Consider the following 27,495-nt stretch of genomic DNA (forward strand, 5'->3'; position numbering starts at 1 on the left):
TTCTTCCTCAGCTAGAACAGATTTGCATAAAACCACCCAATACAATTTAATTTGAGCCAAATGAACCCGAGCTGGGGCCAAATATACAGGAGCAAAACGTGTCTGAAATCGTGACCGATCCCTTCAGGTGTCCTCCTTTGATTGATGTACGTGTTAATTAGGTCAGTGAACACCTCCATGGGTGAGGGAGACAGGCTCCTTTGTGCAGGAGTCTAACTTTAATACCTGAAGGCACGAGATGAGCCAGACCCAACGTAATCCTGACATGTTAACAACATCTGGATGATGGCTCGTCTTTATCTCAACCTGATCAGTTCTCACAGGCAAAAATTTATTTGAGATTAACCGCAAACCACTAATGATGACATTCACCTCTGTGCCGGTGTGATGGAAACGCATGTGCGGCTGCCTCGTGCAGCGGTGTACGTTTGGGCATGCTGTGGACGCACAGTTCAACCTAAATGAACCTGGTAGAAAAAAAGAAAAAGAATGGGATGGATGCAGCAGACACATGCATCAGGCGGTGCTGTTGTGAAGGTGTTGCTGTCTCCCTGCCCCGCTACAGATGTAGTCTTTGTTCACAGACATGTACAGTCTGAACGCACCATGCGAATCGGAGCTCGGGGGCAGCGGTGCCGGGCGGAGTTGCCCCCCCTCAACCCCCCCTTCCATCCTCCGCCTTGTTCTCACATGCGCTCCGCCCGCCCCGCGCTGATTGGATTGAAACCACCACAGTGTGAGAGAGGGTCTGTGTGAGTGTCTCTGTAGCTACATGTGTGTGTGGGTTTTTTTTTTTTACACTCACAGTCACACTAAGCAACGCCCACCCAGATGACCGGGAAAGTCACTTCAAACTGAACAACACGCTGCCTGCTCACAGACTCCTCGGGAGGCGCTCATGTATGGAGTGTGTGTTCTTACCGGAGACCGACACACTACTGCTACTGCGGCTTCTTTTTTAAAACCCAACAGGTCTTAACACAGATTGCGTCAGTTATTTACTTTCCATGATAGAGTCTGGCATTCTTTTTTTTCCATGTGTGTGTGTCATTTCAATCTGAGCGGTGACACTAATAACTTGGAAACTGCTGAGTGCGCTCACTAGATGCTTTGGATGAACAGGTGGCGCGAGCTCCGGTTCCCTTAATTTGTTATTAGGGGCGAGACGCACGCACGCAGCCCGGGAGTTTACGCACTTTACCGGACGTTAAGTATTTAATACCTGCCTTGTCGCTAAGGTGGGCGAGAACTGTCTGTTCTCTCCCTTTTCTTTTTTCCACCACCTCCTCCTCCTCCTCCTTGTTAAAAGGAGACGCTTGACAGGGGAGCGGTGATGCCAGTTGCGGACAGCGACATGGTAGTGGACAACAGCCACGCGTTGTACGAGGGCAAGACCCCCAACAGCGCCGGGAATGAGAACATCCTCCCGGGCTCTCTGAGCAGCCCCGCCGCGGACATCCTCAAGAACTTTTACCACACCAAGCGGGTCGGGAACTATCTGATCGGGCGGAAGCTGGGAGAGGGCTCGTTCGCCAAAGTTAGAGAGGGTCTCCACGCTATGACTGGGGAGAAGGTGAGCAACAGTGTTTTGGATATATAAATGTAAATAGTTAAAGTTATAGCTAGCTATTTAAAAAAATAATAACTTTTGAAAAACAAAATAAAACAGTTTATTCTGACTATTTAGGGGGTCTGGTGTGGTTTTCAATTTCATTTCATGGACAGTGTCAGCTGTCACTTGACCTGTGCTTGCTTGGTAGGCTATTACATTCTCCTCTGCTGCCTGCATGTCATTGTCAACACTTCAACCTGCTCAGATCTGGAGCTGAGCCATGCTTGTGTGCTTATTACAGAGTGTCAGTCCAGGTCTTACTGATAAATCAGCTTTTAGAAAGTGATCAGCTCTGTTTGCAATGGGAGCCTTTGTTAATGAGCTCAGGAGGCAACCACCGGCTGTTGAGCTCCACCACATGCACAGTAGCTAGGGCTTGTTTTCTAGCCAAGGCTGTGGTGACAATATTTACCCTTTCTTTCTATGTGAGTGTGAGTGTGTGTGAAAGAAAAAGAGAAAAAGAGAGAGGTGTGTGTCTGTCTCCATACATGTGGCTGGATCATTTCTGAAACCTTCTGCTTTGTCTGCTGCTGCTTCTGCTGGTGGTGAGCTCACTGCTGTGGGCGCGCAAGCCTGTGATAGGGACAGAGAGGGAAATTGCCCGGCCTATGAGGGAGCAGAGTTGCTACTTGCATATGAAATCCTGTCGTTGATAAATGGGCTTCAGGCTCATTATAATTCCTCCAGCACAGGGCTTTGATATGGGCAACCATTGGCCACTGGTTGCCTTTGTCTCTCCTAGGTTTTTTTTTTTTTGAAGAGCAGCCAAGACATTTGCATTTTAGAAAAACAAGCACTCCCCTTTTCCGTACATGTTTCTACATGTAACCACTAGTATTGGCTCTATGTATGCACACAATAGAAAATATGCCAGTGTGCCACTGAAACTCACAATGTGCGTATTATAAATGACCTCATCTTGAGACCCCCTCCCGCACCCCAACTCCCATTCTGTTGCTGTGGGGAGGGAAAAAAAGCACACCTCTCCTCATCCCTCCTTCCCGCACTCTCTTTGTTGAGGATGATGCAAACACTGGCAATCTGAAAACCAAGCACATCCCATGCTCTCGCTCTCTCTCTTCACACACACTCACACTCTCTCTCTTTCTCATTCATTTGCATAAAGGGTCCAACAGGCGAAAGGGAGGGAGTGGAGGGCAGTGAGTTTATTCAAGCATAAGGGCAGTCAGGGGGGAAAGGAGCTGAGAGAGGACTCCCACATCCTTTTTTTAGCATCACTAAGAAACTCAGTGTGGATGCAGGGATGATGAGGAAGATGGGGTGTTTTTAGGTGTGTTTAGGGAGGGGGGAGTGAAAGTTAGGCGAGGTCAGAGATGGTGTTGTCATGGTCATGGGGCTGGGGAGGTCATATGCATGTGTTTTTGATGTCTGTAACCCACTTTCCCCTACATACTCACCCCTTCACCTCCCCCTCCCTCTTTTTTTCCCTGTCTGAGGGGCGCCTGATAAACAACTGAATCCCCCAGAAGCCCCCTGGCAGGGCACACCCCTCCCCCCCCTCTTATATCCCTCAACAACCCCCACCTACCCCCCTTGCTCCTCATATAGACCAGCCTACTGTAAATACAGTGCCCCATCCCCCCACATGCATACCCTACACCCCCCTCTCTTATCCACGCCGCTTGTCGTAAACATGGGCCATCTATTACTGTATCATGACAGCTCAATGAACACACACACACACACACACACACACACACACACTCAGCCAGCTTTAATTAGCAGCCGTAAAAAAGGTTTTCGGAGGTGAATCAATTATCAAAGATAAAAGGACGAAAGTAAAACAGAAAGACAAGCTGAAGGACAGAAGAAAGAGGGGACACACACACGCATGCACACATACACGTACAAAACCACACAACCACTTTGGCCCTCACCATTTCATTAATGGATATGGTGATTAGTTTCGGTGGTCATGCCTTTCCATGTCTGTGGGCTCTCCTTGAGATGATTTGCTGTATATGGTAGCCGCGCTCTTGAACTCGAGTCTAGACGGGACACAAGGAGACGCAGGATGAAATAGTAGTAGACGGGTGTGTTATTGGAAGCAATTAGCAAAGTGTTCGTCATTCAGGTAAAGGACGCGTCCCGAGGCTTTTTTTATGAGGAGATTGTTCAAGGTCCCACTTCTTGATTAGGCAACAACAACTGAGGAGCACAAACAGATGATGACACGATGAGTAATCAATGGAATAAAACAACAACACCTCTTCACAGGAAACTGAAATGTTTCAAAAAGCTGGCCCCCCGTGATTTAACCCCACTCGCTCTGAGTTCCACATTTGTCACCCACTCTCCTGTGTGTGTTCAGCTGCAGCTAAACTCTGTGGCAAATGGAGGGGGAATAGTTACTGTCCTTTTGGCCTCGGCGCCTTTCTCAGCGGATAGGGTAACATTTGCTTTTCCCCCTAGTTTATGATGGTTCAGTAACCCCTTCAACACACACACACACACACACACACACACACACACACACACACACACACATACACACACCTCCCCCTATAGCAGCCGCAAGGCCCTGTAGCGCCTGTGTTGCCCCACATTTGGAGCAGCTGTGAGGGAGAGGTCAGTGTCGTGTTATATACCCTGCAATGGAGACTGAGCAGCTTGTCACCTGTTACACGCAGTCCCCGAAAAGAAGAAGAAATCTAGAACCCTATTCTCCGCGGGTATTACTCACAATATCATATAGTGCAAAACGTCTCATCCTCTGTTTCTCCGTCTCTTCCCTCCTGTCCCAACCCCTCCAGGTGGCGGTGAAGGTGATAGACAAGCGGAAGGCGAAGAAGGACTCGTATGTGACCAAGAACCTGCGGAGGGAGGGACACATCCAGCAGATGATCCGCCATCCCAACATCACGCAGCTGCTGGACATCCTGGAGACGGAGAACAGCTACTACCTGGTGATGGAGCTGTGCCCCGGCGGGAACCTCATGAACCGCATCTACGACAAGAAGCGGCTGGACGAGCGGGAGACGCAGAAATACATCCGGCAGCTGGTGCTGGCAGTGGAGCACCTGCACAGGGCAGGAGTGGTGCACAGGTAAGAAAAGAAAAAAGAAATTGCACGGAGAAAAGAAAATATTCAGGATTATCTATAGTGTAATGAAGGGAGTTGTAATTGCAGAGTAAACATCAGAGAGATTTGTGTTAATGGGTTAAAGCTGCCTAAATGATCTCCGAGTCAGACATGATCCTCTTTCTCAAAGTGTGGGTTTAGACCTTATTGTGCACATTACTGTTAATCCATAAATAACTAGATCGGTCTCAATAACTGCAGTAAGATGATTAAAGAAAAAGAAAAGAAATTTAAAAAAAACAACTGTAAATCCATGCACTCTACAACAAACTAAAAAAAAATGTTTTCCTGCAAATAAAGTTACATCTTATATAAAATAAAATGTTTGATTTGATTGAAGAAAGAAAACGCGTAAATTGCATCTCTCTCATTGAAATCAAATTTCACATATACCGCTCTCCCCAGAAATATTTAATTCTCTGTGGCTCTGAGCCTGGGAACTACTTTTCTCTAGATGACTGTGTAACAGGATTTCTGACACTGACGACGGATCTTGGGGAACACAATAGATCCTGAAAATCAGCCAGTGTGACCCACATTGGGAGGGCTGTGTATATGTGTGTGTGTATGTGTCGGGGGATTGTAGGGACAGTGGGTGGGTGGGTGGATAAAGGGGGGGATTCCCACTGACCTCTGTCCTGCTTGTGCATTGTATGACGACAGCTCAGATAAGTGATCTAATGTAAACACCGAGTCTGTGCTGGCACTAACGTCTCCTCTTTGTCTCACAGGGATCTGAAGATAGAGAACCTCCTGTTGGATGAGCAGGACAACATTAAGCTCATAGGTAAGTCGCACGCTCTTACATTTACAACATCTATCTCAACTAAAATCTCAGAATTTCATTAAAGAAAAAAGATTTAGTTAAGTAGCTAATAAAAGACTTACTTTAAATGCCAATTATTGTACAGCAGAAAAAAAGAGAGATTTTCTCAGTTGCGGTGTGCCACATGTGGCGATGAGCTAAAAGCAATTCAATAAACCTTTATAGGCTCTCACCGTAGTGCTAATCTGCTTCTGTTTGTGTGTGTAACGAGTTTAAAAAGACAGCAATAAACCCAGAAACAACACTCACCCCACCTCTTCTGTCCTTCAGACTTCGGCCTCAGTAACTGCGCCGGCATCTTGGGATACTCAGACCCGTTCAGCACCCAGTGTGGCAGCCCGGCTTACGCCGCCCCCGAGCTGCTCTCGAGAAAGAAGTACGGACCCAAGGTGGACGTCTGGTCCATGTAAGTGTACTCTCCTTTTTTAAATTCTTTTAAATCACTTGTTGTCAAATATATATTTAAATACAGCTGTTAAAATGTGCATTCAGAGCTAAAGTGTAAATTTTCATTTTCCAGTGGTGTGAACATGTATGCAATGTTGACGGGGACTCTGCCGTTCACTGTGGAGCCCTTCAGTCTCCGAGCACTGCACCAGAAGATGGTTGACAAGGAAATGAACCCTCTACCCCCGTCGCTCTCAACAGGTAAATGCCAAACACACCTGTTATGAACATTATCATACCTTTGAGGTCAACAAGCTATGACTCAAGTCATTCCAACAACATCCACTGTGACATTGGCAGTGACATTATAAACCTGAATAACTGTCACACGACTCAGATAATTATAGGTAATACATACACGCAGGGACGGTGACATTTCTGACTTAAAAACATTCAAATGTCTGTCATGTGCAGCAAGAAAGGCAGATTGAAATTCAGAGCTGCTGTGTATCGCTGAAGAAACTGTCAGATGCCTTGTATGTGCGCGTAAATGAACGGCAGGCTCATGAAAGTATCTGCTGTATTATCCAACTGACCGTCAGTCCCTCATGTGTGGTCTACACAATCTGCTTTACCAACATTAAACTTAAAAAAAAGCCAGCCAATTAAAACAAAGTAAATAAAAAATTTAAAAAAATTACAAGAATAGCGTCATATTATATAATACCAGTTCAGTCAAAGCCAGCCAATTAAAACAAAGTAAATAAAAAATAAAAAAAAATTACAAGAATAGCGTCATATTATATAATACCAGTTCAGTCAAAGCCAGCCAATTAAAACAAAGTAAATAAAAAATTTAAAAAAATTACAAGAATAGCGTCATATTATATAATACCAGTTCAGTCAAAGCTGTCACATGTCATTATGATGATTTAAGACTTTATTTCCACTCCGGCGCTCACACAAACAAAGGGCAGCTGTTGAAAAACATTTCTCAAGAAGTTGCAAGGCTATCTTGGCAGAAATTCAGAAGTAAACATGATGAAACCTTACCTGTCCTGTTAAGCAAGGGTTGCAGAGAAGTCATTGGCACTGCATCAAAAATAATTTAAAACCATTGTTTTGACTGAGAATTCTTCAAATTTCTTCACAAGATGCACCTACTTATTTGCATACAAGTCAACATCTTCATGTTAACCTTTGTGTTCATATTTGACCTTTATTGTAGTGATCATATCTAATGCTGCATTCCAGGCAGGCTTTTGAACCTGTAAGTTACGACTTGAACCCACGACTTACGACTTTGTAGCGTTCCAAGCAACCCGTAACTCGTGTTTACAGCATATTTACATCTTTGCATATTTACAGCAGAATGTAGAAACGGGTGAGGAGGGTAAAAAACATGTCACAGCAACACAGGTGATTGATTTCACTGGAAGTTGTGGCACATGTACAGCGTCCTCACCGCCCCGCGTTGTCACAACAGTGTCACTGACTAAAATGCAAAGTAAGCGATGGATTAACCCACTTACATAAGGACCGGTTAATCAAGCTAATGACACAGATATGTCACCTCATCTGCCTTATGTAATAACGCAGCGAAAGCAGATGAAACGGATGAGGGCCGGGGTTTGTGTTGGGCGTGTGCGCACACCACGCTCCGACTACTCCTGAAACCGAGTGGTTTGGTAGACGGCAGGGAAACGAATATCTTCGGTTCCCCCAAAGCTGTCAACTATAAAAGCCGTCACATTTCTGACGATAAATCTATAGTAACATGTTTTAATATTGTAAAATCCTTGCTCTATAGGTATTTAGCTGAGCGTCGGTGGCAGCGTATGAATGTCTATTCTCTCTTTCTCTCGCAGCTGCCATCTGTCTTCTGAAGAAGCTCCTTGAGCCAGATCCCAACAAGCGTCCCAACATCCACCAGGTGATGGCCGACTCCTGGCTACAGCTGGCCAACAAGAACACCGGAGCACCGTACCTCAACAGGTAGACTGCTGCACATTTGTACTAGTTACTCTATAAATATCTGGTTTTAAGCATTAAAAAAACATTAAACGTCTTGGTCTGCGTTCAGGATCCACATTGAGGAAATAAACCACACGGTGTTGCTGCATATGACGGAGAAAATGGGCTACAAGCACAGCGAGGTGCTGAGCGCCGTCCTCACCAACCGCGCCTGCCACACCCTGGCCGTCTACTTCCTACTCAACAAGAAAATGAAGAGACTGTCTAAAGAGTACAGGGTAAGGGGAGAAAAGAGTTTTCAAAATGTTTCTTAATGACGAGTGAATTAATTCTGGTTTACACAGCAGCAACACAGTTTGTTGAATGCTGCAGGGTTTTTTTAATGTCGTCCGCACGTGTCTTCCTTTTAAGGAAATGCAGTTCCAGGAGAAAAAGAAAGGCGAGAAGCAGAAGAGCGAATACTTCCAGACCCAGTGGAGGAAGCACGTGGACAAGCTCACCATTCCCCCCAAACAGACGCCCGTCTACCTGGCCGTCAGCAAGGGGCCCAGCAAGGAAAAGAAACACAGGACAGGTGAGAATTCCTATGATGCACTATATTAAAAAATATAAAAATAAATGTGTAATACAGTTTATTTATTCAATCTATTTTATTTACCTTCATACAGGGTAGGTTGACTGAGCATGCATGTTCTTGTACATCAACGAGCTGTTTCACACATCTGTAGTTACCCAGTCATCCGTCCATTCATCCATCCATCCACCCCTGCCTTCCATTGTTTGTCTGTCCATCCATCCACCAACCCATCAACCCATCAACCCGCCCATCTATCCATCTGGGAGGATACAACTTGGACAAGTTGTCAATCAAACACACAAACACGTTTTTTGGGGGTTTTTTTCCTGTAATTTGATAGAACCTTGTGACTGAGAAAGTGTACCGCTGAAGCATTTAAGGGATTTGGAAGTCGCAGCTCAACGGGATTAATTAAATTCAGTTCTTTCAACTAGGCCTGGGACTTTTAACAAAGAGTAGTAGGTGGTTGGAGTCAGTCAGATAAGATTTCCTAAAGAAGAGCTTTCAAGTGACAGACAAGGACCTGGGGGCAAAGCGGAGGCCTAAGCTCCTTTGCCTGTCCTCATACAAGTGTGATTGAGAGAGCCCATCAGGCTTCCACACTGAGTGCTGATGTAGCTTGTCAGGACAGGCTGTTCTTAACAAGGTTAGAATTAGGACAAGCTGTACCGGCATCCTTACGCTTGGTTGTTACATGCCATCAGACGTTTATGCCGGTGAAAGCTACATATTCATTGAGGTATTGATTACACCTTATATGATGTACGAATATTAAAAAGATCCTTATTTTCTCCCCAGGTCTATTGCGTGCCATAACAGGAGGCCATCGTAATTCACCTCTAGCGCCCCCCGGCACCGTTGCTTCATCTTCGATGGAGTATCTCGAGATCCATCCGCTGTTTCCCAACACGCCTCAGCAGCGCAGGCGACTGGCTACCCTCCCACAAGTCAATACGAGCCCAGAACACAACATTCCCGCACCACCGGCACCGTCACCCATCGGCATGCATTCCTTCGGGTCCTTGGCCAAAGCTGAGCAAATCGAGGACACCCCGTCTTCGCCCTGGTACAAGCTGACAAACGGTACGCTGTCTCCGCCCCGCCACGTGTCTGCCTTCCAACCCGACTCCTCTTACTTGAAAAAGGCCACGATCCCAAGCCCTCCGGTCCTCATCGTAAATCCTCAGCCCAAGAAGAGCATCTCGTCAGATTGGTGCGGTTCCTCCGACACCAGTGGCAGCCCACCCAGCACCGTGGGTAGCCCCCCGGGGAGCTCAGCTTTCAGCCCTCCAAAGTCCGCCTTTAGTCCGCTCAACCCCACCTCAGCGTTCAGCCCTCCGTCCAACAGCAACAGCAACAGCAACAGCAACAGCAACAGCAACAGCAACAGCAGCAGCAGCGATCCAGAAAGCCCGACACACCGCAGCAAGTTCCCTTCCATGGGTATTGGACAGATCCTAAAGAAGAAGGTCCAGCTGCAGCCGTTCACCTTCCGGCCAGAACAGGTTGTCGAGGAAGTGGTGTCGCCGCCTCCCTACCCAATGCAGACTCTCCTCTGCGCTTCAGGTGCACTCAAAACCCTCTGTTGAGGGATCCAAGAGGAAGGAAAATGAAAGACAGTCAGACTGAAGTCAAGGCCCCTCGCAACATTTTATTTAGTTGGAGAGGTCTTCCAGAGCGGCCTTTTGAACTGTGAACTGTCCCTTTATTGCGACTGAGCCACTTTTCATTGAAAAACTTGATCCTTCAAATAAGAAAAAACAAACAAAAGGGATAAAAGTGAAAGTATGAATTGTTTTTATCTCTCATTACTGCTCTTGTTACGTAACAAGAGGTGGTGACATAGAGAAGATGAGATTTGAAACAGATCCCAGAGCAATGACTAACCCTCGCTGTGTCCCAGATAACGAGTGGTCATGGGACATCATGTAATATGGGCCTTGCCTGCAAGGTGTACACACACACATACACATGCACACGCATACACACAAACCACTGTATTATACACTGAGTCAAGAGATACTCTCTTATGTAATATTACTGTAATTGGTTACTAATTAAGCCGCAGACTGATTCACACCAGCTAACAGACCCTAACCCTAACCCTGATTACATGTATAAGTGTTTGTCTCTGTGAAATCTCTTCTTAAGATACCCACTGACTTCCAGCCAGCTGGCAACGTATCCTCAATGCTGACTGGACGAGAAGCTCACTGCACTATTCTTGAAAACCAAAACCCGTAGAAACAACAGTGTTTACCATCTTTTTACCTCACTGCATTATTCATACACTAATGTATAACCGCAGTTGATTGTGACATGCTTGTGTGGACTTTTGCCACGGTGTTGCAGTGTCTGAGCGTTAGTGTCATTAGAAACCACACTCTGAAATAGAAGTAGGTCCCGTGAGCAGAGTCATACTCTCACTTTTTTATAGTATTCTCAGAAACAGTCACACAACACTGATAATAAATCACAGCTATAACTTTTTTATACAAGTCTTACATCACCTCTTTAACCCACAGGGAAACTCAAACTGTTTAAAGTCTCAGTGACTTTCTCACAGCTGGATGTACCTATTCTTAGTCAGTTTTTGAAACAAAAAAGAATAAAGAAAATATATTAAAAAAAAAATAGAGCATCAAAGGCCTTATGAAACTGAAGAACCTCGGCAAACGCTGGGGGTCTGAAGGTGGAAAGAAAAACTGCTACTAGGATCACGTAACATCAATGAAAATAATTCACTTCCTTTTGTCTTAATGCTGTAGTTTGTGCAATAGTCTTAAGTGTTAACTGCAATGACGAGTATTTGCCAAGAGCTCTCCGAGAGTGATGTGAAAATTGTGCTTGTAAATAACAGTACGACTCCTGTGTTCCTGTTACCTACAGTACGTATGAAGGGATTCTGAAATGGTTGTCGACCCGACACCTTTTGCGTCTTAAATGCTTCACGGAACTATTAAACTATTAAAAGACTTCCACAGGCACATGAGGCTTCGCACTGTTAAGATACTACAGAATCTCTTCCTGTCCAAATGAACAGTTGCATGCAAATGTTTCACCAGTTGAACTGTACTGTCAACATTTGAAATTACGTCTTTGTACTGTCTTTTTTTTTCTCCTGGTTGATACTGAGATTGATACAGACTTGGGGGTCTTTTATAAGATTTTGTAATGGATGGTTTTGATTTGAGTGTTGAGAGATTTCTATGCTGTATAAAGTATTTTAAATATTTATACTAAATCCATTATGTGTCTGTCTGGTGCTTCGACCACATCTGTTTACTGTCTGGCTTTATGTTGGGCTCACATACATACACACGCATATGAATATATACAACTTTTACTATTAGCTGAAAAAATATAGAGAGAATAGTAAAAATGTGTTAATTAGGTGACTCTACAATTATCCACAGAATCCTAAAATGCTTCTTAATTTATGTATAATTCACACAATGCCTGGGGCTTATCATTTATTCCTAAAGTTCTTAGCTCCTGGAAGACTTAATGAAAATCGTCCGCTCTGCTCTGGAGAGGTCTGCATTGCTTTACAACCTCAATGTGTCACTTGTCTCACATACCATATACATTTCCCACAAGACACCTGTGGTGGGTAAAAAAAGAAAAAACACACCCTTGCAACAGCTGAAGGGTACACACATACTACAACCCCTCCCTCTTTAGTCATACACACACACACACTGTAGACACTAATCTACTCAGCTGTGGCTCCCCCGTCCCCATCATAAACCTCTTTGGGTGACACTGCCCTGACGAGACAAAGAAGGGGGCTCACCGGAGCTCTGAGACAAACACACACATGCACGGGACAACACAAACAGGGCTGTCCGATTAAATCGGCGTGGCTAAGCTGATAAAAGCCGAGGGGCAAGAGTGGCTCTGAAATGCATTAGAGCCGGAGCCTTTTGTTTATCAAAGACAGGCGGACAGTTAGTCAAAATCCTGGGGCGGTCTGGTGAGACAAACATGCTGAGGCTTAAGCACAGCGCTGAGGGAAAGGATAGAGTAGATGACAGAGGGTGAACAGGTAATACCTGCACCTGAGTGTTCAGAGCTACTCTGTTGATACCTGTAGGAGGTGTGTGCACAAAATCAAATATTAACTTCTGACAGAGCCGAGCTCCCAGAGAGCCTTCTCTGGTAATTTACCTCTCTACTGATGATTATGTTTTAAGAAACACATCAGTCAGGTGGGAGATAGCGACGGAGAATAGCAGATGTGGCAACTATTTAATGAGACTGTCATGGAGCGGAGAACTGATCAATAGCAATTTTTATAATTAATTAAAACAATATGAAACGATATGAAGATCTGCTCTCGATGTTAACCTCATATCTTTACGTCTTAGACAAAATGATCCCCGATGGACATTATCACTCATTTTATAGATGAAACTATTGAATGGAATAAAAAGCAGACAGTGTAATCAATAATGAGAATGTAAGGAATGCTTTCCATGGGACTTAGGCAGGTTATTAATCAATGTATCATCTCAGGAGGAGTTACTACAAAAAATCCATATTGATGAGATAAAGATAAAAAAAAAAAAATCATTTTACTTGACACAAATATCACTTGATTATTTCAAAGTTAATCTGTGTGTAAACGGGTCAAGTTACAATGACCAAGCTGTGACAAACAGACCCCCCCCCCATGCCACCATCCCAGCGGGGGTGAGCAGTAAGTCAATATTTTTCATCATAATCATATTATGGATATCTTAATATTATGGACAGTGACTTACAATTATGTGGTCTGGGACGATAGCGAGCAGTCGCCGCATCATTTGCTGGATGAAAACATTTGATGGATGGTTTTCCATATGTTCCATCCACATCTAAATTTAAATTTATATTAAAATCACAATGGAGAGAATCGTGCCACACCCTGAAGAAATTTAACAGAATATTAAACAGCCAATATAGTTGCTATATTCAATCTGAGTGATGGCATTTATAAATGTCCACAAGTGCCTGTTTATTAACGGCCATTGCCCAAAGAAAAATGTTTTAATATCCAAATTACTTTTAATGTGATGCCAAACTGACCACTTAGTGTCCAGCAGGACTTTGTTTCTATCAATCTGTTCAGGCTTAGATCCTGATGACATTAATCCTGTTTTTAGCCCCCATCTCGTCACATATACACACACACACAGACACAACTCACACCAGGGTGTCACTGGCAACAGGATGAGCCTTTGTGTCTGAGAAAAACAGACGATTAACCCGCTGCACAGTAACGGACGCCGGGGACGTTGTCACACACACACACAGACACACACACACAGAGACTACCTGGGCATCCTGGTTCAAGCTCACAGACCGGTACCCGCCTTCCTCTCACACACGCAGAGGACGAGGGGGAGAGAGTGAGAGGCTGCCAGACTACCTGGCAGACGCCGGCGTACACAAAGACACGGGGGGAAATAAACAAGCAGATGTTTCTAATGAAGTAGGAGGCTTTGAGCACTCACAGGGGATTTGGGTTATGCCGTCAGACGAGTCACTGACCGGCCGGCCATCCTTGTCCCATCACAGACACAGATGAAGGTGATTAATGAAACAAGGAGGCTGTGGCTTAATTGTGAGATCTGACGCTTTCGCCAAAGAAGTGCTGTTACTTACAACAAACAAGGCTACATTTCCCACATGCTCTTGACACCGAGATCATCTTACAACCACTGACTCTTGAGATTAATCTGATGAAGGAAGGTTTACTGACTGACCTGCCGTCTCGTCTGGGTGACACAGAGACAATGAGACCAGACTTACTTAATGACTTTAGATCTTAAAGGGAGATTTTGAGGAAAATAGTGGTGAGCAACCAAGTGGAAAAAATTAGTTGACTTCTCACCCAAATAGTTTTTTTTTAGTAGAACTGGTAGTAGAAGCGTGTTTAGTTGGTTTTTCATTATATCATAATTATTTTACATTACATTTTTTAGTTGGTTTTTGGTTATATCATAATTATTTTACATAGATTTTTTTGTATTCTGTTTAAAAAAAAGCATAATCAAAGTAAATATATTATAATATATTATTAAAAAAAAACAAAAAAAGATTTCACTTAACTAATGCTGAAATATCACAAGCACAGCAATGAGAAAATACACCGTTATGAGACTGTTATGGAGCACAGACCTGAGGGTTGTACTCTGTACGCTGCGGGAAGTCAAGAGTTAAACTGGAAATTGGTCATAAAGAGGCGATGAGCAACTGGTGGGGTGTGGTTCTTTGTCAGGGGATAACCACATCATATGATGGGGACGCCAAAAAATGGCAATTTAATAGCAATTTGTGATGAAAATGATCATTCAAATGAGGCAGTTTTCATTTGTGAGTGGACAAAAGCCCACACACTTACACACACACACACAGATACCTCAGCATGAAAAAAAAAGTTTCACCAGTGCTTCTTTTTGTTTTTTACAAGAAAAAAAGTGGCATTGAGTTTACATCTCTTAAGCCTCTTAGAAAGAAACATTTTCTTTCTCCTTCGTAATCCTTTTCACAAACATATTTTCTAAGTTGGCACACAGGTGGCACTCCTTGAGATTCTCTCTCTCTCAAAAACAAGATCAGAAATTCAATCAAAGAGCAGAGCTTGGCCAATCAGATCTCAGTGTCTGTGGCAACAGCAGCATCAGTCCGTGCAGCCATTGGTCCGATGTTTCACACAGCGGAGGCAGTAATTGGCTGATGGCGCGCCGAGGCTTCATTGCCTCCATGGCAACATTGCTTCCTTATTGCTTAGGGAAGGTGAAAAGGAGGGAAAGAGGGGAGGCGACTTTCACTCAGACGCTACCTCTGCATTATTCATCCTTTGTCCCCGAGTGCTCGTAGAATGTGTGTAGATGTACTGACTGATGCATGTGTGTGTTTGTGTGTTGGTCTTGATTTGCCTGGTAGTGATTGGTTAAGACTTTAAGGGGTGAACGGGGTGAACCCGGTGCAATAATTGCACTCAGCAGTGCAATGCATCCAGCAACATCATGTCTATATATAAAACGGCTAAATGAGTTCAGAGCCCATTCATAGTGATGCTGACTTCAAACACGGCTACTAGCCTTTAAGCTTTATTACTCCGAGTGGAACAACAGAACCATTTGGGACTTTATTCTCCAAAAATCAGTTTGGTAGAGGGAGCAGCGGCGCACATCTGGACCGCCGAGCGGCTTGCATCATCCGCATTCTGCTCAGGCACCTCATCCGTAAGCCAGGACTGGATGAAGACAACAACACCACCCACCAACAACACCCTCACCACCAGAAACAACAACAAAAAAAAAAAACACCACGCGGCTTGTTTGTTGTTGTTTTGACTTTTTTTCCCAGCAGTTGAGGGTGGGGAGAATTAGAGGGAGGGGGAGGGAGAAAGAAGGGTGAGGGTGGGGTTAGCAGAGAGAAAAACATCACACAGAGATTAGGGTGGTGGGATTGTGACGGAGGGAGGAGGAGGGATGGGGGGGGATTCAGGACTCCTCCCCCGTGTATGTGTCTGAGCATGAGTGGGGGGGTGTAACGTCTGTTGACAGGCATGCCGGCCAGCGAGCTGGCTGGCTGTTCCTCCGGCAGTGAACACGATGACGAGATGGCAACAGGCACTCAGCATAGCACGTGCTCTCAGTTGCCATCGCAACCTGCCCTTGGATACAGCGTGCTGGTTGGCCGTTTCTAACTGTTGTTGTTCTGTGAGGCTGATGAAACCTCGTGGGTGAGGGAGGGCAACCGCTACAGCATGTAGCTGCTTCTCCTGTCTTTTTAGAAAGTGTTGCTAGGCACATTAGGGGTCAGTTGGTAAACAAACACACCCATTAATATATAACCAACCCCCCCACACACACACACTCAACCCCAAAGACCCTTAACTTGCTGTTTAACTCCTAAATCAGATGGATAGTTCTAATTAGAGACAAAGCAGGATGATCCACTGACTGTTGGTGAATAAAGACAGAGAAACAGAAACAAAAAGATTATCCTGGCAGTTTTAACTTGTTTGTTTTAGTCCTGTATGTTAAAACTAATAACTAATGATATTAAAATAATTTCCTCTTTTTTTTTAAACAGGTGAACATTTTATTATACAAAAGAACAAGAGACAAAACAGGCATTTACAACTGTAACCAAACAAAAACAAAAATGAACAAACCAATAAGGAGGAATCTGATAACAATAAACGAAGGGGCACAAAGCTGTACATTTTAAATTCCAATGATATGTGATATCTTTTGATGATCCCAATAATGTGCCCAACCCTGTTGCAACTTGAATTCTTGTTGTTCAGTACCAGCCACTGAAAGCATGCATTCAGCAATACTGTCTGCCTTGGAGGAAGAGAACAAAGACAGAGTGTATGTGGCCTTGCGTGGCCCGATCGATACGGCGTTGTGCTGAGTGTGCAGCTTGCCTGATGAAATCCTGGACAAATAAACATTCTGCTCTCAGCTTACATTCCTTCTGCACCGAGACGCGCAGGGAAGATGGTGCCATGAGCCACGGGAGTTGAGCTGACAACATGATTGATTACAAGCGCAGGCAGTCTTTGTTTCACCATCGGTAATCAGAACAAAGCGGAGTGGAACATGCCTGTGTGTGTGTGTAAGTATTTGTGCACAAGGTGAAGCTAGGACAAAATATATGAGATGGAACTTGGAGGAGGAAGCTTTAGAGTAAAAGTAGGAAAAGGGAGTGAGGGTATCACATCCGTATATTCAACACCTGGACAAAGGACCCACCCACACAGGCTGACGTCCATCACTGTCACACCTCATCACAGTCGTCCTGAAGGCCGATTTCGATATCCTCCAGCCTCTGTGCCATGGACATGACCAGCATTTTCATCTGGGGAGGGTGGGGACAGAAGGTAGATTTTTTAACAGTGCCCGTGATGTACGTGCCAGCGAACAGGAAGGGTAGAACACAGCAGAAAGATGAGTTGAGAGCGGATGGAGGTTACAGGAGGGTTCAACAAGGGAAGAAGCGGAGGAGAAAATTGGACAGGTGGGAAATGAGGGGAGCAGCAGGAAGCAGTGAAGAAGAAAGAGAGGAGGAGTAAAGATAATTTGAAAAAGGGGACAAGGAGGGAGGCTGAGAAAACCCAGAGGGGAAGTGGTCGAGGATGGATGGGTATAGAAGGGGAGGGGGTGGTGGTGAGAGGAGGAGGTGGGGGGGGGGGGGGGCTGGCAGGTCAGTGAGTGTACAAGATGGAACACCCAAACAAGTGTCTAGGAGTCAGACAGACAGACAGAATACATTAACTCTGGCGGCAAGGTTGATGGGCATCGGCGTCATCACATACATAGCTGAGGACAAAGACTGTGTATGTACGACCTGAGTGGAAGTCGTCTGAAATCACTCGTGACGCCCCAGACAAACTTTTTTTTTTTCCAATAACCTACTTTGACAAACAGCAAGGTTTTACTTCTTTATGTAACAAAAGAAGTGGGGCAGCAATTATAGTGATTTTCCATCTCAACGTTTCACAACCTGTCAGCTCGAAGCTCATCCAATTAATCACCTGGTTAATAAAATCAGCTCGAAATGCCTCAGGTGACCTCTGGCATATCATGTTGTGTCCGACCGACAACCCCAAACCCAAAGATGTTCGATTTAAACTTGCTCAATAGTTTCTTTTTAAAAATCCCAATATTATTCTTTCCTGAAGCACTAAACATTACATCAAGCAACACTTTTTAAGTATGGCTCCCTTTGTGTAAACTACCTTCTTATTAGCACTGTTGCATGTATATACATGTTTTTAATGTTGTTATGGATAGTGTATTGTTACTCTTCTCTGGGAGAAGCCAAAGAAACATTTCCACTGAGGTGACTCATCCATTTAAATTTCATATTCAGCTTCACACTAATTGAGTCATCAATGAATCTACTGATCAAAAAGAAGAGAAGAGAAAAACTAAATAAAAGCTACACTACAGGAACTTTGTCCACATAACATACATTTTTAAAAAAAGGCACGACATTTATTTAAATCAGAGCTGGATCATTGACTTGTTGCCACAGACATATTTTTGAGGCCACTGAAAAGTGTTGGATTTCAATGCGTACAAGAGGTGCGGACGGAAAACTCATCACATACCAATCATAGTGTGTGAGATGAACTTAATGTCAAGCTGGCAAAACAGCTTTGGGCGCACATTTAAACACAATGCTGATGAAAAGTAATTAGAGAAGGTTATTTGGCTCAGATGCGATGAAGAAACCACTGGTTTAAGTTCTTGATGACATTAAAGGTCTCTATAATCTTGTTATAATGCACCAATGGGTAACGATGGATGATGGCGATAAGACCACGAAATATTAATACAATCAGTGAGCAGCAACAGTCAGATTAACCCTCACACTGATACTAAACACACCCAATGACAAGGTGGATTTACGTGCTAACCTACATATTATCATAACCTACATATTAACATAATTGTGTCTATTCATTGAGCCTTTTGTATGAGTGACACATGGTGAAGCTGATTCACTTAGAAATGTGTTTGTTTTGTTTTTTCCAAAGTGGAGCAGAGCTGGACGTAAGTAATTAATAATGGGAAATAATTACAGCCGTCACACACACAATAAAGACATGGTAATTAATGTGCTAATGCAAACACACACAGACTTTGAATCTCCATAACAAATATGAAAGTACAATTCATGCTCTGCTGCTCACATGCAGTGTTTTTTTTTCCATCCTCTGTTTATAAGTAGTCTAACCCGTTTAAAATAAACACGCTGGCTAGATGTCAGCTCTTAACACAATGGATCGGTTCTGACTTGCAGAAAACTCATTGAGCAGTGAAGAGTAAACAAAATACCACAAATACATCCAGCTATAAGGATAAAAGCACATGAGCAAAACATGTTTTTCCTCCAACAAAGATTCCTTAGCATGCTCCCCATCACAGCTATTGTCCCTGGTTCAAGAGTGTGGGAGGGCTGCTGGGGACTCCTGCATGCTATCACCACCTACTGGCCAATTTGAGCATTTATGGGTATTTTTCAAACAAAGGATGCTTTAGAATAACTTTGGGAATCAGTGCATTACTCCAATGAAAAATGTAGATTTTCAGATTTCTAATACTGACGTCCCAATTAAAAATATACAGTTAAAATATGAAAGGAATTAAAAGTGAAAATTATACAAATGTATGCTTAGAAACATCTGGATGTTGATGTTTGAGTCCTTCAAATGTATTTTGTTGTTGTTGTAATCTACTCTAAAACAGAAGAGAAAATAAACCTGTTTGCAGAGGGGTGACATGGAGAGATGAGGTAATGTCTGATTTAAGAGTCTGCCCATCAGAGCAGTGAGGGCTTCCCAGAACTGAGCTGATGTCATCACGAGTGCAACCTGTACATTGATAATCAATGAGAAAGAGCTGTGTGTAATTCACTGAAAGCAAGACGATACACAAGAGAACACTCACTGCCGCCGCCACTGACGTAATGTGTATATCTGCTCTTTCCTCATGTGTTTTGTTTTTTGTTTCAACCACACAAAAACAATACAATTCTTAAGGACTGAACTTTGTCTGTGTTTGGAAAAATAGGTGTGGTTATACATTGCAATGAGCTTTACAGCAACAACTCACAGCAAGACACTATCAGAGGAGCCAAACAAAGAAAAGCAGCAGCAGCAGCAGCAGTAGCAGCAGCAGCAGCAGCAGCAGCAGCAGCAGCAGCAGCAGCAGCAGCAGCAGCAGCAGTGTAATTTACCTCTGTCAGCTGTTGTTCAACAGCGCCTCTGTACTCCAGTGTGACCGGCTGCTCTTTGGGGCCCTCTGCTGCCAACATCTGGTTTGCAGAGCCAAGAACATAGCTGAAAAAGATTTACAGTATAATATTAACAGTAGCAAATTCAACACAATACACCAGCCAATGCATCACCTGTGTAAAGCTCATCACATTCAGTCTTATGTGCTGTGGTACTGTGCATAATTTTCAAATTCGGAACATGACTCACAGTATAGCTCATCCTACTTTCAATTCATTATTTAAAACATATGGGAGTTTGGCTTTCAGTTCCATATGCCCTTAAACACAACACCACTGGGTTTATTGCGATATCTCTAAATCTTGTAAATGGGACATTTTGTTGTGCTAACGTCATTAAGATGAAAGTTTTCCTACATGAGAGTCCATGTTCTTAAGTTTGGGGCAAGATACTGGTGTCCATTTTTCCAAATATAGTCAATGAGGAAACGGTTGAAATTAAGTGCACCTGCATGATGTTTATTTCATTTACAGGACAATAAACAGTGACTCAAGGAAATGTTAACTTGTGCCTGTGTATTCAGATATTCCTACCAAAAATCCGGGCATTGAACATACCTGTCGATGCTTGCTACATCAAAACAGAATGCAAATCTCTTGTGGTCCAGGTTCTTAGGTGTTGATGCATAAACCATACCGAGCACAGAGTGGCAGCCTTGGCAGAAGAGATCTGTGACCAGGCTGCAGTGGGAAAATTACAAGAAACATGAGCAGAGTTTAGCCCAAATCAGACAACAAAGTGATACAGATTCAATCAGATGAGTGACAAAAAAATGCACCTGTAATTTTGTAAATGAACCAAAGAAACACATTTTAGTGTTAACTATCAGGGTATGTTTCTTTCCTCTGTATTCAATTATTGAATGAAATTGTAGTTTTATGAGGCTGATAAAATTAGGTGGTAGTTTGTGATCCCGAGGGGTGTGGGGGGAACACTTTTCTTACCAGAGAGCTTTTTTGCCTGCTTCAAACAGACGAGTCTCGTCTCCAACCAAGACGTTTTCAGTGACCCCTGAGAACAAAACACCACAAATGTCAGCACCATAATGCAGCATTATCTTCATGTCGCATACTCCAAATGTGTAAATTCCTGACGTCTACAGCTGTTTGTGAATCAGTGCATCACTAAAGAGTTTTCAGGCAATATGCATCTAACAGTCTTAGCTGATAGCATTCAGATTGGATGACAACTGTTTTATGGTTAAAGAGGTCTGAACATATTTTTTTTAGAGTAGCTATCTTAAAGCAGAAGTAAGTGATATATTTGTGTTAATATAAGTCTTAAATAGTTATATCTTCCGACAGCAATCACTTACATAGAGTGTTTGGTCTGAAACACGGGTCTGTCAGTCACTCTGCTCTGCTCTGAGCCGAGGAGAAAACATTTATCGTATCCTACAGTTTTTATCCAATGAGGGGAGAGAACGGCATGCAGGGCTGTGTGTGCAGCCAAGGGACACCGTGAATGTGGTGACGTAGGGACGAGGACTGTTATGGTGCGTTCAAGGAAACTCGTAACTCGTGTTTTTCCGACCTGTGAAGTCATACCAGTTCAATCTGGTACGAGTTCACGGGTCGGAAGTTACGAGTGGCCGTTATAGTGACTTTCACAGGTAAAACAGGTCGGAAAAACACGAGTGGGTTGCCTGAAACGCTACAAAGTCGTAAGTTGTGACTTGAAGCTGTAATTTACGGTTTCAAAAGCCTACCTGGAACGCAGCATTAGCCAAAACGACCGGATCGCTTACTTCTGCTTTAATATGGATTTAATTGTCAGGGTACATTCAATACAATATCATTTGATTTTATGTAATAGATTGTGGTGATAACAGTGTGCTTAACAGTTTAAATCTTATCTCACTAAAAGGGTTGTGCCATGGACGATGATGCACTCTGCAACTGATCATGTCTTTGCAAACATACTGATATGATTTGCTTTCTTAGCACGTGACAGAGCTTTGTAAATACGTAATTATCACTTTCTGTCTTTTTTTATCCTATATGCTCATTTGTTCTCATTGTATGCCAGAATTTGCGTGTCAGGTCTTGGCTGTTTTATATCAGTGCACTTATTTTTTTTGTTAAGCTCTTTGACAAAATGATTTTTATTTCTATACCACAACAAAAAAAACCGGACAAAACCAGTATAACTCCCATACTCACGCTTCAACTTGATTTGGTTTTCGCCGTCCTCACTTCCATCCCAGGCCAGTGAGTCCCCGACAGGTAGTTTGCACTTCCCGCAGATGAAGACCACGGGTCCGTCCTCACCGTCCTCGTCCTCCTCTGCATGACCGAACAGCTTCGCTTCCACGGCGGTCGAGTCCACACTGGACGTTTCAAATGTGGTGTTCACTCGTCTCTGTCGATGCTTTTTCGACTTTGTTTCGACGATGGTAGAGTCTAAACTGGACGTGTCAAACGCAGCACTTACACTTTTCTGTCGGTGTTTTGCTTTAGTTAACTTTTCTCTTGTCGCCATTTTTACTAGTTCCCCCAAAACAAACCGTTTCAAACTTTGGCGGGTGGTTGACAGTGAGAGTTCACCTCTACGTACTTCCGACTTCGTCTCGCCACCCTGTTGTTTTTCCTGTTTTGACATCGGAAATTGAAGCAAAATTAGTAGTGGATATGAAATGTAATACCTCGGTTTTGCTTAGGACTTCTTTGTGAGCTGGACGCAAGCATAGATGTATGTTTTTAATCAATTTATTTTTTTGCACGCCTGATAACTCAAACGTATGGCAAGCCGGATATGGCAATGAGTTATATTACTTTTATACCTTTGTTAAACGTCAATAAACGAATATAAACTCTAAATGTATATTTTCAATGTTTCGTACATGCATCTTGACAACCTTATATTGACAATAAGAGACAGACCACGGAGTTTGTTTCCCTTCGCTGTTAAGTTTCGTGAATTATCTTGACCAGTTTTATTTATCTTTGAAACGTGGACCGGATAACATTGTTTAAAAAGTGAAATTAATTGTCTTCTATTGCCTATCTCGCTTGTACTCAACTTAATCAGTCACCAGTTTTCGTCTATTTCTATTTGGTAGTTTAAAATATATATATATATAAATAGTCGTTGTTGGTAAACGTCATAATGAACCTATTTTTCATTGGTTGGCAACTAGGAAGTGATTAGCATAATTGTAGGGGCGCGAAACCAAACATTAAATAGTTCTCGTTTTTCCTGGAGCTGCAGGACATCTGGAAGTTTTGATGAGATTCGTTGTTTTGGAGTTTTGCATCTTTTTTTTAATCCATAATGTGTGATAAGATCAAGAAGGTAACGTTTACTGCTTCGGTAACGCGATGTTGCAGGTTAATACAGGGACTGGGGTTGTTGCTAACTTATTTGTTTACCTCCGGTCCTCTGTGGCTCCTCAGGTGAACAGCTGGCTCAGCGCGGTGTTTGGGGATCAGCCGGTGCCGCAGTTCGAGGTGAACACCCGGACGGTGGACGTCCTGTACCAGCTGGCTGAGTCCAGTGAGGCCCGGTGCAGCGACACGGCTCTGCTCATAGAGGACCTGAAGCAGAAAGCATCAGAGTACCAGGCTGATGGTGAGTCAGTGGTAGAGTAGAGGCCAGTGCTCTGAAAGTCACTGATATCACTCTGTTTGTGCCACTGTGATATTATTCTTTTCATTAAATAATTCAAAATAAAACGTTTTACCTTTTATTTACTAAACACCTAGCTACACTGTTCTATAGGACACTAGCTTTGATCATAATTTCAGCAAATCATAATTATCAGATTTAAGTCCTGTTCCTGATGACATATCATCCACAATAAGAGTTGCTATTAACTGTGCTGAACACAATTTAGATCCAAAATAAAGCAATTCTTATTAACATTGCTACTGTGTATGATATACCAATACTGTCTCCTACAAATAAATCAACATTCATCCCAGTGGTCACTAGTGGGCCACGCTTATTTCACTGTCATATTTAGTTCTTAGTGGTTAGATTTGTTTTGTGAGAAACCCGCCTGTTGATCTGAATTAAATCTGTACCAGGAGAAAAAATATGTTGCCATTTCAAAAACTAGGATTCACTCTTTGTTTAAAAAATAATGTATGATCATTTGTGTTTCTTAGCAAAGTCTCTCCTTTTCCAGATCACGTGTTCAGTAAAATATTAAATGTTATTAATACTGACAGGAATAGCCAAAACTAAGAATCATTAACAAAGTACTGACAGCATGTCGGAGATCTAACATGTGTTTTCTCCACCAGGTGCTCATCTCCAGGATGTTCTTCTACAAGGTGTTGACCTGTCCCATGCAAGCCTGTCAAAGCCTGCTGCTGACTACCTGTCTGCTTTAGTGGACAACGCCATGGTGCTTGGAGTGAGAGACACATCACTGGGGAGGTAATGTATTGTTACACTGTCAGCGTCTGTTTCCTTGTCACCGGTCTGTGAGGAAAGACATGACAACTAGGAGAGGAAAGGAAACATCTTTGTGTCATCTTTGTTATCATTTCTTGCGTAGCTTCATGCCGGCAGTGAACAACCTTACCAACCAACTCCTGGAAGCGGAGAAGTCAAACAGAAAACTTGAGAGGGAGCTCAGAGGCCTCAGGAAAAGACTCGGTGCTACTCTGGTGCTGAGGGGCAACTTGCAAGAGTAAGAACATGCATGCTGCTGTACTGATGCATTATGTGATTATTTGAGTTTTTATCATTATCACAGTAAACACAAATAAACATCCGTGGGCTTTCACATACTGTATAAAGACACATGCCAAAAGTTAGAACAGATATAACATTTTCTGCTACCTGCTTGTTCTTCATCTTTACTCTCTTCTCTTAATCATCCTCAGGGACATCAATAAAACAGTTAAATCTCAAGCGGTGGAGAGCGCTAAGGCAGAGGAGAGACTGCTCAACATGGATTTTGTGAGGGCAAAATCTAAAGAGCTCAGCAACAGACGGGAGAGAGCAGAGGTACGTTGTTCTGCATCTGTACTAGCTGCATTGTGCTTCTTAAGGTGTTGGTACATGATACAATATACTGTTATGAAGGAAAAGGTTGTATTATTTCATCCTGTCTCTGCTGAGATATTGGTGTCTGAGTGGGGCAGTCGTGCTGGGTTAGGAGACTGAACAAAATGTTACTAATATCAAGTCACTATGCAGCTGAAAGCGGCATAAATTATTGATGTCCGCTGCCTCCAATTAAAAAAAAAAATCAAACAAGCAATGGCATAAAAATAATCAATTAGAAGGGTGAAAGATGGAGGGGATGAGAAGAGTGTCTAAAAACTGGAGAGGAGACAAACTTTGCCAAAAGTAAATAAATTGATTAAATAGTTTGCTGACTGACAGGGTGTTCTCTGACCTGGATTTAATGCGGGCATCAAGTTACGGCCTCTGGTTTAGAAAACAGAGGTGATGCCAACATGTAACGCCCTTCGTATCATTGTCGGGAGAGACCAGGATTTCATAATATCGCCGCCGTGCCAGAGTGTTGACGTGGAGCTTTATCCAGTTCTATCGATCCTACAGGCTCAACTTGTATCCAGGAAGATGGACAATTCTATCACCCACCAGGCCGTTGTGCAGCTCTCTGAGGTATTTAAGCTTGTACACATGCACCACCGTCATCACCATGGAAATGAAAAACGCTGTAGCGCTTTTGTGCTTTCACAGGGTTTAAAACGTGTCATCTTATTTGTCCTCTCTGCAGGAAGTCACCACTCTGAAACAAGAAATAATCCCCCTCGCAAAGAAGCTGGAGCCGTACATGGACCTGAGCCCAGTATGTTTGTTTTCAGTCTTGTCTCACATCATTCCCTCTTCTTCTTTCAGAATCCTGCTTTATGTTTAAGTCCATGAACACTGAACTAATCTTCACTTTTTAGGAAATGTGTTGCTGCAGTTGGTTTTACTGATTGTTTTCCCCCTCTAAACCTCAACAGAATCCGTCTCTTGCTATAGTGAAGATAGAGGAAGCAAAAAGAGAATTGGTGAGTATCTAAGAAGTCCATTCTTTCACAAACAATATATGGATGCTCCCTGTTTTATCTGAAGGCAACTGTGTTTCCTTACTTACAGGCTGCCCTCGATTCCCAGTTTGAGATGAATGTGGATTTCAAGTAAAAATGTTCTGTTTTATTAAAATCATTTCTGTTTTTCTGTTTTTGAAAAATAAAGTGTATTAAAGTTATGTGTCTGTCCAGAGAGCCCCTGTGTTATGTCAGCCGTTGAATGCCTTACTGAGCTATTGTATTATATTTATAGGAAACCATCAGATTCTCAGTTTTGCAAATTACAATTTATTATCCTCAAACATTCTTTTTTATATTTGCTTAAATCTCCAAAATCTATTAAGTTAGCTTTTGAAAACATGCACAGACACCATTAACAGTCCACGGCAAACAAATTATTACTTCTTTTTGACTCATTTACTGTACAAATCTTTGTAAGTTAAGAATATGTGTTAAACAACCTCTCGTCCCTTCAGTTGGACTGATTGTCTTTATCTCTGTTACACAAAACACTAATCAAATGTTTTGTCTTGGTCTCTGCAGTTCATTCATGGGGTTGTCTCGCCATGTGGTTGAATAAGTTTGTCATCATGTCGTGGCAATATTTTCTTTAATCAAGTTTATTCCTAAATTTGCCTCATCCATTAGGTATGTTTCTGTAGGTTGATAAGAATCTTTGAGATGTACCGAAGGGCCTTTCTCACCGTACCACAAAACATGACTCTAATCGTGTTATGAGTACATTCACTCCCATGTAATTTGCCTTCCTGTTTAACCTATATGTCTGAGGGTCGTCTCAAAAAACAAAGTCCAGGAAATTTTTTCCGTTTGACAACAAAATTCCAGCGGCTTTGGAGGGATAACAGCACATGAAAGGCTGTTTTTGTGGAGCCACTCCCTGTGCGCCTAAAGCTAAAGTACAGCAAACGGAGCTAACTCTGGTGGAAGAGGGGGATGTCTGCTGTCCAGTTTGTATGCAAAATGTCACCTCTCAATTCCATCCCCCCCTTGCCCGTCCCCTCTGAGCGTGGAGACCCCAACGTCTCCGTCAGCTTGACTGTTGTAGGTCTGACATGGAGATTGACCGGTTACCATGGAGTGGGTCATGGATGTGGGCCCGGGAGCTGTTTTACCCAGTAGGCCCCCCTGTTTCATTCAAACACACCACGGGCTGGGACATGAGCAGTTTATGAAAAGACACAGAA

At 43.2% G+C, this 27,495-nt stretch overlaps 3 protein-coding genes across 4 annotated transcripts; 2 read left to right on the forward strand and 1 right to left on the reverse strand.

Moving 5' to 3' along the window:
- The first annotated feature begins 806 nt into the window (after positions 1-806).
- hunk (hormonally up-regulated Neu-associated kinase) lies at positions 807-11,723 on the forward strand. Its single transcript, XM_085798473.1, has 9 exons — positions 807-1,573; positions 4,387-4,679; positions 5,447-5,502; positions 5,812-5,947; positions 6,062-6,189; positions 7,797-7,923; positions 8,012-8,180; positions 8,314-8,476; positions 9,278-11,723. The coding sequence occupies exons 1-9, from the start codon at positions 1,334-1,336 to the stop codon at positions 10,066-10,068; spliced, it is 2,103 nt and encodes a 700-aa protein (XP_085654599.1). The 5' UTR covers positions 807-1,333; the 3' UTR covers positions 10,069-11,723.
- Positions 11,724-16,564: 4,841 nt separating this feature from the next.
- Positions 16,565-22,852, reverse strand: mis18a (MIS18 kinetochore protein A). Of its 2 annotated transcripts, XM_085798476.1 has the most exons (6): positions 22,451-22,852; positions 21,233-21,299; positions 20,846-20,968; positions 20,231-20,333; positions 17,239-17,344; positions 16,836-16,960 (listed from the first exon to the last, which is right to left on the reverse strand). In XM_085798476.1, the coding sequence occupies exons 1-5, from the start codon at positions 22,767-22,769 to the stop codon at positions 17,264-17,266; spliced, it is 693 nt and encodes a 230-aa protein (XP_085654602.1). In that variant the 5' UTR covers positions 22,770-22,852; the 3' UTR covers positions 16,836-16,960; positions 17,239-17,263. The 2 variants fall into 2 exon arrangements, with proteins under 2 accessions (XP_085654601.1, XP_085654602.1); XM_085798475.1 differs by having other exon boundaries at positions 16,565-17,344; positions 22,451-22,848.
- A 585-nt stretch (positions 22,853-23,437) lies between these two features.
- On the forward strand, positions 23,438-26,481 carry haus1 (HAUS augmin-like complex, subunit 1). The gene is made up of 9 exons (XM_085798474.1): positions 23,438-23,582; positions 23,684-23,858; positions 24,536-24,671; positions 24,793-24,927; positions 25,124-25,247; positions 25,809-25,874; positions 25,990-26,061; positions 26,222-26,269; positions 26,358-26,481. The coding sequence occupies exons 1-9, from the start codon at positions 23,562-23,564 to the stop codon at positions 26,400-26,402; spliced, it is 822 nt and encodes a 273-aa protein (XP_085654600.1). The 5' UTR covers positions 23,438-23,561; the 3' UTR covers positions 26,403-26,481.
- Positions 26,482-27,495: the final 1,014 nt, after the last annotated feature.

The sequence above is a fragment of the Trachurus japonicus genome, chromosome 14 (genome assembly GCF_045865225.1).
Source record: "Trachurus japonicus isolate A0001 chromosome 14, Traja_1.0".
NCBI lineage: Eukaryota > Metazoa > Chordata > Actinopteri > Carangiformes > Carangidae > Trachurus > Trachurus japonicus.

Bases quoted from the DNA above. Each gene is read 5' to 3' on its own strand.
- hunk (XM_085798473.1), top strand. From the start codon at position 1,334: ATGCCAGTTGCGGACAGCGACATGGTAGTGGACAACAGCCACGCGTTG. The intron at 5,948-6,061 runs GTAAGTGTACTC...TTCATTTTCCAG, and splicing joins AAGGTGGACGTCTGGTCCAT to TGGTGTGAACATGTATGCAA. The intron at 8,181-8,313 runs GTAAGGGGAGAA...CTTCCTTTTAAG, and splicing joins GACTGTCTAAAGAGTACAGG to GAAATGCAGTTCCAGGAGAA.
- mis18a (XM_085798475.1), bottom strand. From the start codon at position 22,769: ATGGCGACAAGAGAAAAGTTAACTAAAGCAAAACACCGACAGAAAAGT. The intron at 21,300-22,450 runs GTGAGTATGGGA...TTTTGTTCTCAG, and splicing joins AAACCAAATCAAGTTGAAGC to GGGTCACTGAAAACGTCTTG. The intron at 20,969-21,232 runs GTAAGAAAAGTG...TTCCCACTGCAG, and splicing joins GCAGGCAAAAAAGCTCTCTG to CCTGGTCACAGATCTCTTCT.
- haus1 (XM_085798474.1), top strand. From the start codon at position 23,562: ATGTGTGATAAGATCAAGAAG. The intron at 23,859-24,535 runs GTGAGTCAGTGG...TTTCTCCACCAG, and splicing joins ATCAGAGTACCAGGCTGATG to GTGCTCATCTCCAGGATGTT. The intron at 25,248-25,808 runs GTACGTTGTTCT...TCGATCCTACAG, and splicing joins ACAGACGGGAGAGAGCAGAG to GCTCAACTTGTATCCAGGAA.